Source organism: Callospermophilus lateralis, chromosome 6 (genome assembly GCF_048772815.1).
Source record: "Callospermophilus lateralis isolate mCalLat2 chromosome 6, mCalLat2.hap1, whole genome shotgun sequence".
NCBI lineage: Eukaryota > Metazoa > Chordata > Mammalia > Rodentia > Sciuridae > Callospermophilus > Callospermophilus lateralis.
This window is the reverse complement of record NC_135310.1, coordinates 109,209,527-109,228,740: the sequence shown is the minus strand read 5'-3', so window position 1 is coordinate 109,228,740 and position 19,214 is coordinate 109,209,527. Positions and strand designations below refer to the sequence as shown.

The 19,214-nt window shown below is 40.6% G+C and overlaps 1 protein-coding gene and 1 non-coding gene across 3 annotated transcripts in view; one reads left to right on the top strand and one right to left on the bottom strand.

The window, feature by feature from the left end:
• Positions 1 to 19,214, bottom strand: part of Clic5 (chloride intracellular channel 5) — a 147,066-nt gene that overhangs the window by 96,323 nt on the left and 31,529 nt on the right. Inside the window, exon 1 of one of the 2 annotated variants that reach the window (XM_076858627.2) lies at positions 2,462 to 2,860. The exons of the other annotated variant lie outside the window; for it this stretch is intronic. Within the exon in view, the coding sequence (XP_076714742.1) occupies positions 2,462 to 2,524 (63 nt within the window). The 5' untranslated portion in view covers positions 2,525 to 2,860. Of the gene's footprint in view, positions 1 to 2,461; positions 2,861 to 19,214 lie in introns of those variants that run through there. 2 annotated transcript variants of the gene reach the window in all.
• Positions 6,117 to 6,218, top strand: LOC143402649 (U6 spliceosomal RNA). The gene has a single exon (XR_013091728.1). It is a non-coding gene; the product is annotated as a U6 spliceosomal RNA (small nuclear RNA).

The following is a 19,214-nucleotide window of genomic DNA, read 5'->3' as shown; positions in this document are numbered from 1 at the left end:
TATTAGTAACAGATAATGACTATCAACTGATAGGGGAGAGGATCACATGTCCCTGAAGCTCACTGCATGAGCTTTTTGATTCTAAATCAAGCTCATCTTGATTTAGAATGGTGGACTCAGCAGGCGGGCTAAGTTGGGGATCCTTTAAGAGAGTATTGAAAATGACCAACACCACACCTGTGGGTGGAGCCTGCTGTGCCTGGGAGACTTCATAGAAACCCACAGGCCCTGACCTGCAGAAAGCACTTTGGTTACCTGACACCATCTGCAAGAAAGGCTTTCTTTTAATGGGCATCTTACAGCTTCCAGAGACTTCAAACTTGGGAAAAGTCCAATTCTCAAATCAGGATATTGCTTCCCTAAAATAACATAGTCCAAGGCCTGGACAGCAACTTTAGTTCACAATATTTCCAGCTTCTATTTGACCCTGTAAGTGGTAACACTAAACAAAAGTCAGAAAAAAAAGAAAGAAAGAAAAGAAAAAGGGTGGGAGGACACCCTTTTTTGTTCCCTCCAACATTCTGGTCTTGGAGTGGCCATGAAGGATCTGCTTGACTCTTGTGGATTGCTTTCCTTTGGGGGTGGTGGTGGAATGACAACACAAACATTTTAGAATTCTTTGAGTGGGCACTGGGATCTGAGAAGTGAGCTTTTCATATAAATCTCCAAAGGTGCCAACATGAAATTCCAAAGGTGCAGGTACCATCGGTCTCCACAAGGAGCAGTAGGGCAAAGGGCTCCTTTGCCTCTAAAGAACCAATTTGTGTTTCAAATATCTCTCAGGAACTTGACACCTTGAAGCTACCGCCTCCTAGGGAATCTGAGTAAGTCCTAGAATAGCTTTCTTAAGGAGAGCCCAAGACTCATCGCTTTGTGAAAGCTCTGCCTATTCATCCTCTGGGCTGCAAGCCTGAACTCTGGGGTTCAGGGTGCCCCCTTACCACTCCCATGGCTCAACACTGCCCAGCCTGGGAGGGGATGTGACCTCTTTCCTACCTGGCTCTGCCAGATTGGAAATCCTGCCTAGAGGGGATCTAGAAATCAAAGGAGGGCATCCTGGGGAGAGACTAGGCTGAGGAAAACAAGTGTCACCAAATGAGAGGTGTAATTTTGAAAAAGAAACATAAACAGTTTAAAACCCAGCAGGAAAAACTTTTGTAATAGGCTGGGACATCGGAGACAGATCACTTCGAAAGCATGCAATAAATCACAACTGGTCATATGAATACGTTTTTGGATTACAAAGGTAGCAGAGACCAAAAGATTGTTATCAGGTTTACGTCCACCTGAAACTTTCTCCCAAACAAACAATCAAACAAACAAACAAAATCCTATTTAACCGGCTTGCAAAGGAGAACCATTTGGGGGAAACAACCACCCCATATCCTCCCCCAGCACCAAGGACTCCTCTGCTCAGCTATCGGAATATTTCCGGAGAAACTTTGCATTCAGAAAGTTTATCCCCCACTGTGAAAGGTCTCTGTGCTCTGGCAGCTTGGAGACTCCCCTCCCCCAAGTCCTGAGGACTCTTTCTGTTGGCCCTGGAGGCCACTCTCCTTCGGCCTCAGGTTTCCCGGCTTCTGCAGTGTCGGCACTGAGGACTGATCAAATGTTTCTTTCTCATTGCATCGGGGCACGGGGAAACGCTGGCTGCCGCAGCCTCCTTCCTTCCTCCTACAGGTTGCAAATGAAGTACAGCAGCTTTGACATGAACTGCTACTGTCCAAGGAGCAAGGCGGCTTAATTTAATTTTGCACTGCGCTCCTTTATCCCAGTCTGACCGCGAGGTTTCCCCTCACCAAACGCTTAGCGTTTCCCGAGTCCCCTATATAATGTTGATTATGATAGTAATAATAACTTCAGGGAATGGGGTGTTCATTTTCTGCTCTCTAAGTCACAAACCAAGAAATCACCTTCATTTCCTTCGTTTTGATTTTGGTGGCTCTGAGTAAAGCGAGGAAGAGGATTTGAAGAAATGTTATTTTTGCTTGGCCAAAATATCACCAACATCATATCAAATATTCTATCAACAATATTTCCTTTTCTCTCTCTTCCCTCCTCCTCTCTCTTGTAGAAGAAAGGGTTGTGGGTGGGTTCAGCCAGGTTCCTGCCATGTCCCTACACCTGCAGACGTCCTTCAAGACCAGTCAAAATCCCGCTGGGGAGGACCGGACTGGCAGTGATGACCGCGGATCCTGCAGCAGGTTTGACAAACTGCGGGACAACTCTCCAAGAAGACAACCACCTGCCACGTTGCCCCTCACTCCATTCCGCCCTGGAGCCCCGAAGCCAGGCGCTGACCTGCAGATAGGTCGTGCAGGGACCTCAAGGGCCCGGGACTGCCTTCCCTAGGGAGGGTACAGAGTCCTAGCGCGATCCGCGCCCTGGCACGTGAGCCTGCGCCAGTAGGAGCCCGGCTGGAGGCGCTGCAGGTGCTGCGGGAGCGCGGACGGCGACCTACCTTCACGAAGAGCTCGATCTCGGGGTCCCTGTCGTCCCCGTTAGCTGTGGCCGAGTCTGTCATGCCGTCGGCGCCTGGGGCCACCGTCCCGAGCCGGAGAGGCGCCACCTCTGCAGCTCCCGGGCCAAAGCTCCGCCGCTTCTGCTCCTGCCCAGCGGGAATTTTTTTTTTTTTTTTTTTTTTTTTAAAGCATCTATTTCCCTAGCTGAGGCAGTCGGTGTCGAGAGATCTGTGTCCTAGGTGATCACATGAAAAGGGCTGAATCCAGGAGGGGGCAGGGAGCTGAGGGGAAAGGCAGGTTAAGGGGTGACAACAGGTCCTGGGAGCAACAAGTGCGGGGCTGCCGGGAGGTGTCACAGGATCCGCGACTGTCAGCTATCCCGCCGCTGCGGCCAACGCGCCCAAAATAGCCAGAGGCCGGGGGGCGGGGTCAGTACGGGCGGGGACTGCGGGGGGGGGGGGACACCTTGGGAGCTCCGGCACCGCCCCACGACCCCGAGCGATGAGAGCCACTGAAGGAGTTCCCCACAGGAGGATGTCCCCGGGAGGATAAAGAAGGGAGGGAGAGGGAATGGGGGAGAAGAGGAAGGAAAAAAAAAAAAAAAAAAAAGGTTAGCAGAAGGGGAAAGGAAGGGAGGGGAGGGGACTCTTGTTTTATGTTTTTCATTTAGCATAGCTCCTTCAAGTTACTCCACTACCTGAACTACCCACTTGGAAAGTTCTTCCTAGAGAGGCTTAGGGCAGGCAGGAGAAGTGGGGGAACGAAGAAGAGAAGACCCCTAATACAGGTCATTTGCCATCCTCATCCTCGGGCTGAGCAAATAGACTGCAAGGCAGGAGTGGCATGTAAGGCAGAGGGGTGAGCCAACCGGGTCAGGTGCTGCCGCGGGGGCGACCAGAGCCAAGGATCCATGTCTTTCCACGTTCTGGATTATTTTTGTCCTTCCCCTTTACATTCCTCCCCTCACCCCCACCCCCTTCCTTTCTCTTCTCTTCTTTTCCTCCCTGCCTTTGCTATCCTTATTCCATTTCTATTCTGTGTGTGTGTGTGTGTGTGTGTGTGTGTGTGTGTGTGAAGTACTACACATACTGGGAAAATGCACATATTATAGGTGTACATTTTAATGAATTTTTACCCACCCATGTAACCAGCACCAGATGAAGAAATGAAAGGTTAACTACACTCCAGAAATTCCTCTCTCCTCTCTATTTCTCATCAGCTGGGGTACTTTTGCCTGGAATCTTGGTGCTGGCTTCTTTTGTTCGTTGTTACATTGGTGAGATTTATCCATTGTGCTGTGTGTAGTTGTAGATCATTCATTTTTTACTGCTGCAAACTTATTCATCCATTCTTCTGTTAATGAATATTTGCATAGTTTCCAGTTAATGAATACCATGGATACTTGTGCTGTGAGCATTCTACCTATCAAATATCCTTTCAATGGATGTGTGGATGCTTTTCTCTTGTAAATATACTTATAAGTGGGATTGCTGACTCATAGAGTGTGAAAATGTTCTTGATAAACACTTGGGTATGGTTTTCTAAAGTAATTGTACCAATATACATTCCTACCCTTTGTTTCTTTTAAAAATAGTTGCTAAGTCTTTGCACCTGGAGTCTGGTCAACTTTTTATTTTCTTTACCTTCTCTTTAGTTAATTTCATTTGTGTTCTGTCTTGCCTTACTTATAAATATATACTGTTTCACAGTTTCTCTCTCTATGATAAAAACACTAATTGCTTAACAAGAAAAACAAGTAATAGTATTTACTATGTGTCAGAAAAATATGCTGAGCACTTTACATGTCTTTACTTATTTAATCTTTACAAAGAGTGTTATTTGCCTGATTTGACAAGTGGGGAAACTGAGGCATGGAGTGTTTAAGTAACTTGCCCCTAGCCATTCAGCTAGGAAATGGCAAAGTCAGAATTCAAAGGCAGACAACCTCAGCTCTCAAATACTCTATCAACTGCTTCTCTCAAACGTAGTACGTATGTGTAGGTCACTTGAGGGAAACAAAACATAGGCCTGATATTTTTAAAAACTTTTTTTAGTTTTGGTACCAGAGATTGAACTCAGGGGTACTAGGCCACTAAGCCACATCCCCAGCTCTATTTTGTAGTTTATTTAGAGACAGGGTCTCACCGAGTTGCTTACTTTGGCTGAGGCTCACATCCTCCTGCCTCAGCCTCTAGAGCCGCTGGGATTATAGGCATGCACCACCGTGGCTGGCTAGGCCTGATCTTAATGGAGATTAAAATCCATTTCAGAATAATATTCACACAAAAGGAAAACCAAGGCTGCCATATGATAGGGCAGATGGAGGGTGCTATGGATCTGAAATGTCCCCCAAAGGCCTATGTGTTAAAGGTTTCGTCCCTAGATCTTGACACTATTGGGAAGTGGGAGAACCTTTAAGAGGTGGGGTCTAGTGGGAGAAGGTAGATCACTGGAGGCTCCCCTCAGAGGGGATCATGGGGCCCTGACTTTCTTCTCTCTCTTTTTGTGAACCTCCTCTAACCCAAGCTCCCACCAGGATGAACTCTGCTGCCACAGGCCCAAAGGAACAGAGACCATGGGCTAAAACCTCCAAAACTATAAGCCAAAATAAATTTCTCCTCTTTTTCAGTTGATCTATCTTAGATATTTTGCATAATGATGGAGAGAGGTGGCTAACACAGAGAGGCTATATGGGTTGGCATGTAGATAGACTATTTATCATGGTTAGGATGATAGGGAGAAAAGGCATCATGAAGCAAAAAGCATTTTGGCTGAAACTTCCTGAATGGTCAGACATCTGACAGAGTAGTGGACAAAATGTCCAGACCACCATTTATGGCAGGCGGTTTCTCTATGGAATCCATGTGCAAATTACTGAAGAAAGTGTCACCAAGCCCCACTTGCAACCCTTGGGTACACTACAGTTTAATCAAGGTGAGATTTAATTGCTTCCCTTCTCCTTGGTTTCAGGCTTACATCACCAAAGCCTTTAGATAAACAGTCACCTTCACAGCTGTTCATTCCAAGCCAATGACTACATACTCCAGGGAAGGACCAAGGCTGAGAGGGAGGCTATGCATTCAATGTCTGATGCGCAATCATTGCCCTGAGCTGGCATGTGGACAACATTCGTAATAGCAATGCAGTAGAAGAAAATAAAATTACAAGCATAAAATGCCTTTGAGGGTTTTTTTAAATGAAAAATGCTTTATAGGAATTTTATAGATCATATTCTTGGCTATGATCTAAGCCATGTGTGGTCTGACCTTCCTTTCCTTGATCTCAAACCTGGCAGAGTTAACTTTCGCTTTATCTTCTCCAGCTATCTACTGTTCCCTTTTAATCACAATTTCTAGAAAATACCTATGATTTGTATATCTGCAGATAACTGAGAGCACTGACTTTATAAACCTTTTGTTGCCCCCCCCAAAAGCCTGCATTGGCTATCAACTATTTCTGTGCCTATTTCTAGTTTTAATTATATATTATGCTTTAGTCCAAGATGATAAAAGACTTTTTTTGTACCCTTTACTGTCAAAACATAATTGGTTAGTCAATAAAAACATTGGATTTCTCATTTTAACTGATTATTTCACAAACTTGATGCAAAATTTTTATATTCTTTATTAGAAAAGCATTGAAAAAACATTTTTAGTGCTCACTTTGGCAGCACATATACTAAAATTGGAACCATATAGAGATTAGCAAGACCTAAATGAAAGGATAATACGCAAATGAGGTAATATCAATATTTTTGTATAACTGTTGAAAGCAAAAATTGTTACATATCTGGTGAGATTTGATATATTGATCATTTGGTTTTTTTTTTTTTTTTTTTTTTTTTTTTTTTTTTTTTTTTTTTTTTAGTGCTGGGGATTGAATTTAGGGCCTTGTGCATGCAAGGCAAACACTCTACCAACTGAGCTATATCCTATATCCCCAGCCTGAGTTTTTGATATAATAGATTTAATAATATGACAATTGCAACATAAAGAATCAAGCATAAAGTGATTTATATAGTTGTAAGTTTTATGTGCTTCACTTGAAATGGATTAACTACTAACTATAAGTGTTACCTATTTTAACCCTCTAAAAAAACAACTATTTAATTATACCAAGAGGTACAGAAAAATGCCAAGAGAAAAGTTAAAGTGGAATGGCAAGAAATATTTAAATAATCTAAAAGGCAGGAAAGGGAAACAATAAACTGAAAATTAATAGTAAAATGGTCTTCCTGAATCCAATATCAATACTTACACTAAATATAGATAATCTAATTGCATCTATTAAAAACTGGAGATTTAATTAAAAAGATAGAAAAGCTAAACTTGCCATGCAAACACTACTCAAAATAAAATGAGTGGATATGTTAATATCAGCCAAAATAGACTTCAGAACAAAGTAAGTATCAGGGATAAAGAGAAATATTACATAATAATAAAGAAAGTCAACTCACCAAGAAGATATGGCAACCTTAAACATGTATGTACCTAATAACAGAACTTCGATATAGATGAAGCAAAAGCTGATAGAACTAAAAGAAGAGACAAACACACAATTACTATTAGAGATTGCAAGTCTCCCCTCTTAGTAATTGATAGCACAAGCAGACAAAAAATCATCAAAACATAGAGGACTCAAGATAACACCATCAATCAACTTTACATAATTAACAATTAGGAGATATCTTACCCAATCAACAATAATATTTACACTATTTTCAAGTATACATGGAAAATTCACCAAAATAGAACATTTTCTGGGTCACAAAATATGTTTTTTAAAATTTAAAATGAAGTCATACAAGGTATATTCTCTGACCATAATAGAATCAAATAGATTAATAACAGGAAGAAACTTTCTTAATGTTCAGAAATAAGCAACACACTAAGAAATTCATTGATCAACAAGGAAGCCTCAAGGATAATTGAGTACTATGTTGAACTAAATGTAAATGAACACACAACATATCACATTTTGTAAGATACAGCTACAGCAGCGCCTAGAGGGAAATTCATACATGAAACACTTATTTGGTCATAGAAAAGTTCTCAAATCAATAACTAAGACTCCACCTTGAGGATCTAGAAAAAGCATATCCAAATGTGTACAAAGGCAACAAAAGGAATAAAATAATAAGTGTAAGAACAGAAATTAATTCAATTGGAAAAAAAAAAAAAAGGTAAAACAGTTGAGGAAAGCAATGAAACCAGAAGCTGGTTTTTGTAAAAGATCAAAAAAATTGATAAATCCAGGTAGATTTTACCAGGGGAGAGAGAAGTTATGTTACCAACAACAACAAAAGGGATACAAACTCCACAGACAAACAGATAATAATACCAGAAACAACTCCTGGTACATAAATAGGACCACTTAAATGAAATGGGCAAAATCTTGAAAGACATAAATTAACAAAACTGAATCAAGAAGAATTGAATAGTTTTATATCAGTTAAAGATATTAAATTCATAATTGAAACCCTCAAACAATGGTAACAAAAAACCTCCAGTCCTCAGATGTCTACCAAACATTTAAGAAAGAATAATACCAATTACATGCAATCTCTTCCAGAGAAGAAAAGAGGAGGAAACAAAGGACTTGTATTCAAGATTCGTAAAGGAATTTTCACAACTCAAAGATAAGAAAATGACCTAATTAAAAAAAAAAAAAAACAGACAAAGGTCCAAATAAACATTTTACCAAAGAAGACATACCAATGGCAAATAAGCACATGACAAAATGCTCAACATCATCTCATAGAGATATGCAAACCAAAGGAGAGATACTATGATGTATCTTTTTAGAATGGCTAAAATATGGACCCCTGACAAGCTGATGCGTTCACAAGAACACAGAGCAATTCTAACTCTCTTACATTGTGGGTAGGAGTGCAAAATCATACAGTCATTCTGGACAGGAGTTTGGAAATTTTATATGAAGCCAAATATATATTAACCATATGACCCATTTATGGTTTCTTGGGTATTACCTTAGAAATGAGTTTTTTTCTTGTTCATACAAAAACCTGTATGTAAATGTTCATAGCAATAGTGTTCATAATTGTCCCAAACTGGAAATAACTCAAATGTCCCTCAATGGGTATATGAATAAACAAATTGTGATACATCCCCACAATGGTATATAACATATCAATAAAAAGGAATAAAGTGTAAAACAGCTGAATCTGAAATGCACAATACTAAGTGAAGGAAGCCAGCAAGGCTGCATATTTTATGTCTTCACTTATACGACATTCTGGAATAGAAAAAATTGTAGAGTGAAGATCAGTGGCTGTCAGGGGTGGCATGGGGGGAGTTGATTGCAAAGGGGCATCAGAAAGGAGATTTTTCAAATGCTAGAACTGTGTATATCCTGTTTGCATTGGTAGTTACATATATCTTTGTATGTGTGAAATCATATAGAACTGCATACCAAAAAGTGAATTGTCTGTAAATTAAAAAAATGATCAAAATCCCTAAATAATATTTAAAAAATATACAGCCATCAGTTTCTATTTTCCTATCCCCCTTTCCATACATTCTTTGCTTCAGATCTCTTATATCAGTTCTCATCTTACTATCAACTTCAGAACTATAAAACAGATATCTAGCTCATGAGGCTTAGTGCTCCTAATTCTAGATGATCAAATAAAAAATAAAACAAAATAAAATAAAGGTATTTACACTGAGCAAGTGTGTGTTTGTGTGTGTGTGTGTGTGCGCGCGTGCAAAAGGACATATACTGAAAAATGATGATCCTTATGGGAGATGGTTCTAGAAATGCCCACCCTACCCAGTAAGAATAGTTTCAAGCCCCAATTTTTAGACACCTAATGGCATCTAGGTCTCCCCTTTCACTCTGCCTAGGGTAGCAGCTATTTTTTTTTATGGGAATTTAACTTGGTTTTCTCACCTTTGCATTCTCTACAGAGGATCTCTCAGACAATCCCAAGGACTTAAAGTTTAAGTTGAGGGAACTGGCAGATTTTGATGACAGCTGTAAGAGCAGAGGTCACAGTGTATCTCCTTGAGAAGATGAAGTGGGTGAAGAGGAGCGAGCTGAGAGCTGGAGAGCTCCCCTTTGCATGAGGTCACAGGATGGGCTGTGAGGAAGCTGGGGCTGGTTGCTAGTACTTTCTATTCTTTTATAAACTAACATGCCTTTGGGTGTTCCCGACATTTCCAGAGATCTTTGTCTCCACAACAATCTGCCTACTGCTGCTTAGCAAAGGGAGAGGCTGGAAAGGGGCTGGATGGAAACCAAGAGTTCTTGTCAACAGCCGTCACTCATCCCACTGATTCACTCACTACTCACTCCTTCAACTAGTGTTTTTGGGATGTTTATTGTGTGGCAGACACTGCTCGTGCCTTTTTTAGAACCCTCTAAGAGACACAGTGTGCTTGACACCTTCTGATAAAGAGCAGTCTTAGCTTCTGCCTTATTCTTCTCCACAAGAACAGAAGCCCCTTGAGGATAGGAATCCAATTTTGTATTTCTCATGCATGACCTATAGGATGTAATGTTCCCTTGCTATGTCCTTGTGAACACACTGATACTGTGCTAGGACAGTGTGCACCGTCAACACATCATTGCTAATGGAATCAATCAACCAATGAAACACTGGCATAACTCTTTTATTCACAGCTTCCTCCTCTTTCGGGGCGGGGGGTTCTGCCCTTACATCAGTGAAATGAACATTACAGTGTGGATTTTTTAATAGATTCTAATTTGAACTAAAATGTAGGAAAGGGTTATGTAATAATAATAATAATAGTTAATATTTACTAAGAATCCTCCATGTGCTGGGAGCTCTGAATCCCTTATTAGCTCACTTCATATCCATAATAACCGGATGAGGCAGTGCTATTAGTCCCATTTCACAAATAAGGAAGCAGAGACTGAAGGAGACTTAACTTGTCCAAGGATAATTACCAACAACAGGCCTGGAGCTCTGACCCGGCTTTCTCCATCATGAAAGCCCATACTGTCAACCATCACGCTCTACAGTGTATGTGGAGTAAGAATGCGGCTGGAGGAGGTTAGGAGCTACTAGAGATTTAGAAACTGCTTATTAATTTGATAGAATTCATGAATGACTAGCCTTTACAAGGAATGCATAGGCTTGAGGGTCCTGGAATTTTGCTTAAACACAGAGACACCCAGTGAAGAAATGGATAAAGGAAAACAGGAATCAAGTGATGGCACATAAAAACTAAACTCACATAGCCCGAGGGAAAAGAAAACCACAGGAGGCAAGAGAAAAGTGACCTGAGGTCATGTTCTGTTGCATCACTGTGCCATTTGGCAGGATTTATCACTCTGGTGATTGTCCTCACTTAATGGCCAAGCTCCTACTTTGGAGCTCTGGCAAGATCACATAAAAATATAACTATTACACAAACACATATGAAAAGTCTTGGAAGGGGCCCAAGATAAATATATGTAACATTTCTTTCAAATCCACATGACTGTTGACTAGTATTACTCTGATCTAATGTGATTTTGTTTTGGCCAACAGGTCCAGCATGCCAATTAGCCAGAGATGGTCCTTAATAACTCAAAAAAGGCATGGCAGGAAAGAGGGCAAAGGTTGGAGGAGAAACAAGACAAGGAACACTGGGTTGGGATAAAGAATGCTGGTAGGAATAGGCATAACGTTTTGTGGGAAGTAGGCAGATGCCCATGACCAAAAGGATTAAAGTTCTGAAATACCAGTAAACAAAAAGGTCTCAAAATTTTCCTTGGGAATCTATACCTTCTCCATTCTCTGGTGGCTCATGTTGGCCAATTCTGGGACTTGCGTCAGAAATGTGTTTGAGGTCATTTTGCCTTCTGCTGGACTTAGGAGAAACCAGAACAGGACTGTGAGCTGTTCCTGCACCCTGCCACCATAAGACAGAGCCTGAGCAAGAGCAAAGCCAACAGAGAGAAAACAGGCCAAAGTGTGGAGAGAGGAAACCAGGTTCTCATGTGTCCTCTGAATGACAGATCTCTGGGTGCCTGGAACTTGACACCCCTAGAATTTTCTGTTCTAATGGTCAGTGAAATCCCTTTTTGGCTCAGACCATCTTGAGTTGGGTTTTCTGATGCTTGCAACTGGAGACTTATAGCCACAAAGGTTAGAACCTACACAGAATCAAGAGGACCCCGGGTGTGAGATTCTGTGTGATAAAAAAGATCTCAGCGCTCTTGTAAGGTGGACAGGAGCCAACAACACAATGATGCACTTTTAAAAGGAAGCCACACCCTGGCGAACAAAAGGTACTATTTTTAAAGGTCCAGATTTTCATAAAAAATGCTATATTGTCTTTGTAGTTTCTTGAGTATATTCAGAAATTGACAAAATTTCAGAGAAAGGCTATATGATTAGAACTAAGGTGATTATAGATAGTTGAAAAAAAATAAAATAATAAGAATCATAAAAATGATGTATAAATTAATTGATTTTTTCAATAGAGATAATATCTTATAGTACAATGCAAAGAACACTAGACCAACATACAGAGATTCTGAATTCAAGACTCTCTATCCCCATAATCTGGTCATTCAACTTCTCAGTATCTTTATTTGTAAAATAAAAATAAAAGTTACCTCCCCTGATTACTGTAAAGTTTAAGTAATATTATTTATCAATACATATATAGTACACCCAACCCACAAACAAAGAACAAAAGAGCTATTTTCCCTCAAATGTATATAAGACAGGCACTGAACAGAGTATTTCATAGGCAGCATCTCACTAATCCCCCACAGTAACCCTAAAAATGAGGTGACTACTATTCTTATCCCATTTTGGAGACAAATCAGCTGCTCAAGACAGAATTAGCCAGTTAGCTAAAAGTTCATAAAACTAGGATTTGAATCTAAGTCTGTTGGTCTCCCATCTTTGCATTTAATAACCTCAATAAGTGAGCACTAATTAATATTATTAGCAATGTGTGAATGAAAGTAAAGTAAATAAATATAAATACAAATGCCCAGTCTGGAAAGGAAGGTGAAGAATAGTTACCAGATTGTTCAAAAAATAAATTCTTCCCCCAGGTAAAGAATGGAATGCTGGATGCCCTTCATCTTATTTATCTCCCTACATGGCATGAGCTCTTTGAGCTACATGCAAAATTATTTCCTGCAAGGTATAAACTATTATTGAGAAAACTGTAAATGCATTCTTGGAAACAGAAATAATTGATCTAACTGCAATTGTGCTGTTATTTTTAATGCAATCTCTCCTGAAGAAGCAGAAAACAATGTGAAACTCCTCCCCTAGATTTTCAAGGACCATCTTGTATTTAAATCTATTTCTTTTTTTTTTCACCATATATTTCCTTATAAATACATCTCTCTTCAATTTAGGATCTCAGAGAAATAGAATAAAACATTTCTATGTATTATTTTGGAGTGACAGGGACAGATGTGGAAATGCATGTTTCTCTTTAATCCACACCTGGGGAGGTAACTTGATTCTATTTTGTTGTATACTTTACCCAACTGTGAAAAAAAATTTTTATGATGTGCCAGAAAGATTACTTCTACCCCAAAAAAACTTGGTGTGCAGAAAATGAAAGATTATTACTTAGAATTCTTTCAATTTTATTCTTCTAGGAAGAAGGCAGAAATATCTCAATTTGGTTAAATTCCACAAAAATTTCTTGGGTAACTGTTTTGTGCCAGGCACTGAGCTTGACACCGGGAAAGAAATTAATGAATGAGACCCAGACCCGCCAGCAAGGAGCTCAATTGACTCAGTGGTGCATGTGGGGTGGTCCCAGTTTTCACTCCATTTCTAGCCAAGCCCATGCAATGCACTTTTTAGGAAAATACGGAAATAAAGCTCACGGTACTGAGAAAAGATGCTCGTTGCCTAAGTTTTCATAACCAGAAAGTGAGCCTGCACTTGGATGTACACCAGCTGCCTCACAGATGAGTCCTCTTCCATTGAGATGGCAATAGCCAAAATTATCATTTTCACGTTCAGTGATGTAGTGACCAACTATCATACATCAGATACTCTTGGAAACACACCTTGGGGAATAAAACAGCTGTGGACAGCCCATGCTTGGGAGGAGGTGGTCTTACGATCCACTGGGGGAGACAGGACAAACACAAAAGCAAACAAGTAGGTATGTGAGTATAAATTGTGATCAAAGCTATTAAAGGTATCTATGGGCAAAAATCACAGTGAAGGAACCTCCTTGGCAGGGAGGTCCCCGGGGAGGGCTCTCTGAGGAGAAGACATTTAAAATCAGATTTGAAAGATAAACAGGAGTCTGTTATTTGAAAACTGAAGGAAAAAGAGATGGGACATCTCATGAGGGACCTGGGAAGGATAAAGCACCTTATGCTGATGAACTGAAGGCCTGACTTTAGTGGCCCTTTAGTGGACCTTAAGGTCTCCATTGTGGGATTACATCTTTACCCTTCCCTGTGTAACTATTTTATCCAACCTTTGTAATCTCAACACCCTTGGAGAAATTAGCCTGAAAATTTTCATTCAGTGAAAAACTTCCAGCATAAATCAATAATTATGGCTCCACAGAATATTTGTTGAGATTGTAGCAAATCATTTAGAAGAGAATTTCTGTTTTGCCCTGTAATTTTTTTTTTATATCTCCAGTTAAATTCACTTTGCAAGAGTTTGTAACGCAATCCCCGTGTGTGAAAGATAAACATTATTCTAAGACTCCTTTGCAATATATATATGTTTTTTATCTCAAGATCCCTCACACTTGGTTTCACTCATTGGCTACATCCACACCATGCCAGGTGGCAGAAATCTCTCCCAAGTGATTTTGTTTTAAAAAATAATTACATTGAAGTTAATTCAATTACATTGAACTTAATTTTTTAAAAAAGCCTTGATTTTTTTTTAAAATTATTTTTTAGTTGTAGATGGACATCATACCTTTTATTTATCTATTTATTTTTAAATTCTTTTTTTTCAGTTTTTTTTTAGTTGGACACAATATCTTTATTTTTTTTATGTGGTGCTGAGGATCGAACCCAGGGCCTCCCCACATGCTAGGTGAGCGCTCTACCACTGAGCCACAACCTCAGCCCCCTACAACCTTGATCTTTTACTACCTCATAACCCAGCCATTGTTGGGGAGAGGTTTTCCTACCCCACAGAATCCAAAGATAAACAAAGCTCCAGTACATAAAAAATAAGCAGTCCTGTCAAACGACAAACAGTGCTCACCCTGTGCATGCACCTGTCAAATAGAAAGATAAAATACGAGAACCATAAAGAGAAGGAGCTTGCCCACACTGTGTGCACACTCGATTATGCCTCCCATTGATCACTATTTGAGCATCTTTTACATTCCTTTCTCTTCCAGTAAACCACAGGTGCTTCAAAGGCATACACAGTCAACTCTCTCTCCCTCTCTCTTTATTGAGGAGACAACTTCTCCTCCTCTTCCTCTTCCTCCTCTTTTACCTTCTCCTCCTCCTCCTCCTCCCTCTTCTTCTTCAGAACAGTTTTAGGTTTACAGAAAAATCAAGCAGAAAATACAGAGTTCTCATATGCCCTCTGCACCCCTGCCACCACCCCCCGGCAGGCCCACCCTCCTCTACTATCACCTGGCACTCAGTGAGTACATTTATTAAAGTCGATGAATCTATAGTGACACATCATGGTCACCCGAACCCTAGGGTTCTCCCTCGGTGCTGTATATTCTAATTTTGGACGGTTACAGTATCTTAAGAGCATTTGCACTGCCCTAAAAATCCTCTGAGCTCAACCTCTTCATCCCTCCCTCTTGCGTTGTTCCTTAGTTTTGCTTTTTTCTGGAGTGCCCTGAGTTCGAAATCATAGAGCCTGCAGCTTTTCATACTGGCATCTTTCACTTAGTAATATGCCCTGAAGCTTCTTCCATGTCCTTCCTGTCCTTTTGGAGCATCTTTTACATTCCTTTCTCTTCGGGTTCTTCCAAGTCCTTTCTCTTGATAGCCCTAGCAAGGAGCACAGTGCCTTGCACAGAGGAGGAGCTCTGTGAACAGTCTTCAGTTGTGAGAGGCCCTCAAAGGGATAATGAACTTGCCCTGGGAGTCATGCCTAGCTGCGAGTAAGTTATAGGGGAGGCCAGTGAAGGCTTCTGCCTTAAAATCTGGCGCCTCCTGGATTCCTTCATTTATTTCTAAATTTTAACCTTTAGTGTTTATCACTTTCCTGAGAGTGTCACACTCACATATTACTGTCTACTGGGTATGTCCCTAGGGTGCCCCAGTTCCCTCGAAGTCAACATGTCCAAACACTGCATTAACAACCTTCTTTCCCAAATCCTCTTGTTATTCTGCATTTTCTTTCTCAGTCATTGGTACCATGACCCATCCAATCACTAAAACCAGACACCAAGCCCACATACTCTTTTATTTATTGTTATTTGTCTTTTTTAGTTATATGTCACAGTAGAGTGTACTTTGACATATTATACATACATGGCCACATATACTTTTAAAACCACCGTCATCCCAAGTCCAGTTTACTTCCAAGTGCCTTCTCTGAAAATCCCTCTGCTTTAGCCCTATTACAGCAGCTGCATTACCTTATTCCTTAACAGCCCTTAGAAACTTCCTAACTTCTCTTTCAGCTACTCACCACCTCCCTCCAATCCATTCTTCTATGGTGGCCAGAGAACACCATCTACAATGCATGTCAGGTCACACCAGGTCCTTGCTCAAAACCTTTTGATACCTCAGTGTGGACCATGCTCCCCAGCCTGAGGTTGTGACCTGCTCCCTGTCTTCTGCCCCTCTGCCCACCTGGCCTCCTCTGGCCTCAGACTCTGTAGATTCCAGGAACTCTAATATGGTTTGATTTCTTACACGTACACTGTTTCACACCATGTCTTTGCTTATATTGTTTGAAACACTTTTCCCCACATTTCTTCACCCACTTTATTCTTCCTTATCCTTAAAATTCATGCTCCCATAGTTCCCTCTGCAAAGCTCTGTTCTTATTCCAGTATGTTGAAATTATGTGTTTATGTATCTGTTACCTCTAGAGCGAAGATCTTCAAGTATAGGTGACATCTACTCTTCCCTTCATCAGTCACTTCCTGAATTACAATTCTCACTTTACACATTCAAAGCCCAAGAAATCTTTCAAATGTTAGAAAGCAGGCTAAGATGTCACTTTGTCTTTGTTTCTGCCTCTAGTCAGGCATATGGTCCAGGTCTGTGTCAATCTATTTATTGAACTCATTTGCTCAATAAATACTTATTAAGATCCTATTTTATTCACTTCAGTAAGCTTTGGAGAATATGAGATGTTGCTCTAGATCTTAAAGATCTTGCATACATCGTGTATTCATATGTGGGGAGAGGGGGAGGGAAGGAGAGGTACTGGGGTCTGAATTAGAATAAGATAGATTCCATGCTTGCATAATTATGTTATTCTACTGTTATGTGTAACTAAAAAGAACTAATATAAAGGAAAAAAAAGACTTTGCATACTAAATAATTAGCAGTGCTTTTTGATAATAAGCCACTGGATCTGACGTCTTGATAAAGTGGAAGATAGCTCCCTCCCCCCTCATCCTCTCTGTGGAATTTACCTTCTTCAGCACATGATTATTTTCTGGGTGCTAAGAGGCGCCATAGTGAAAATAAGAAAACACAATGTGTGAAAACACAAAGATGAGCCTTGGCTCTGGGTAAATTATATTGACACTTCACAGGAAATAGGAGTGCAGAGGCAAATAAATAGATGAAAAGGCACGCTGATTAACTAAGAAACTCAAGTTGCACCAGTTAGTTTCTTAACTAAGAAATTCAGTTGAGAGATTTTTCTCATTTATTTAATTGGTAAAAATTTGTAAATGCTTATAATAAAAATTGTGGGCAAGTTTGTAATGTGGGTTCAAAGAATATATTAGTGCAGCATTTTTAGTGGGCCCCTTAGCTACCAATTTGAAGTGAAATTTGTGTCTCAGGATGACCCAACAGATCCACTAGGAGGAAACTCAAGTTGGTGAAGGATGTATGTTCAAAAGTATTCACTGCATTATTGCTTAAAATAGGGAAAAACTAGAGGCAAATTATATGGTCATTACTCATGTATTGGGTTCATTCTGGTGCTTTCACATAATGAAGAATAAGGACATATATTCAGTGACGTGGAAAGATGTCCACAATATATTGTTAAGTTAAAAAAACGGAACTATAGAAGAGCACATACTCTCATTCCATCTTTAAAATATAACACTCCCCCCCCATACACACACAATCTGGAAGGCTACACACTAAACTATAGGTAGTGATCATTTCAGAGAAGTAGAATTGGGGAGGGAGAATTTTTCAGTTCTTCATTTATATATTTTTATAACCTCTGAAATTGTTTGCAAAGAGTCAAGTGTTACTTTCCTAATTAAATTGCAAGGGAAAGTTGGCATCCCAGCTAGACTCTGTTCAGCCCTCTCAGAACTTCCCAGGGCCATGTGTCTTGTGTAAAGTCAAGTCCCTTCACCATTGGGAAACCATTTCCCTCTTCTTCAGACTTATCCCTGGCCTCAGAACCTTCCTCTCCTTCATTCACTCAGTGAACATATACTGAGATCCTCTCACTGTCCTGTTCTCACATCTTCCCACATCAGAGAAACTTAATGAGCCGCCCAGCCAGGTGACAACTGCATCTTAACAGAGAACCCCAGGGAGAGGACAGTAGACACAAACCATTCTAAGAGGCGGGTGAGGGAAGGAGAATTTTCTGGGGTCATCTGTACCAAATCACTTAGACAGCTCCTTAAACATGGATTTCTCTGTGCTGCTCCCACAAACACTGAATCTGAGCCTGGGGCCTGGAAATCAACATTTTTAATAAGCTCCCCGGTGACACTCATGCCCGCTGAAGCCCCTGCAGCAGAAGGGAGGAGAGTGAGGAGAGCTCAGCTTAGACACTGTCCTGCAGCGCTCTATAATCTTCCTTCCTAATGGGCCCTTCGAGGAAAGAAGAAGACAGAAGAAATGCTAAAGGGCAGAAGACCAATGTCACTTTCTAAAAGTGCATTTATCTGTAGAGTTATCTGTTGGGTAGAGTTGGTACTTCATTGTCTTTCCCATGATGACTTTAATGTATGTCCAAAATTGGGGGACAAACCTGAATAAACCCTCTAGCTTTATTTGCTTTTATCACCAAGTTTGGAGGTCATGTAGCTAAGCAGCACCCTCCCATTAGCTTTGCTATAGATAACACCTGTGACACACAGGCCACAATGGTAATGGTTGCCTAAGTTTTTTCTCGGGGAATTGAGGTATCTTAGACTGGGTAAAACCACTCTTCACTTGGGCCTGTGCAAGTGTTCAGTGGGTGAACTTTTGATGTCAGAGAGCCAAAACTCTAGCTCAGAGTATGCTAATGTAAAACCATTCTCTGAATAAGCGTACTACAAAAAGCCATAGCTGTCCGTGGTGACTCACTCCTGTAATTCCAGCAACTCAGGAGGCTGAGACAGGAAGACTGCAAGTTCAAAGCCAGCCTCAGCAACGCAGCAAGAACCTAAGCAACTTAGTGAAACCCTGTCTCAAATTAACAAAAATAAAAATAAAGAAAAGTTCTGGTGATATCTCTCAGTAGTTAAATGCTCCTGGGTTCAATCCCTGAAATCCCTCCCCCTCAAAAGAGACCATGAAATTTGATTACACGTGCACAGACCACTGACTGTCATGCTTCCTTACCTCCAATTACCTTTCCTCATGCCTTAGACCACCCTGGTTTTTTATTCTATGAATCCACTAAGCCCTATCCTCAGAGGT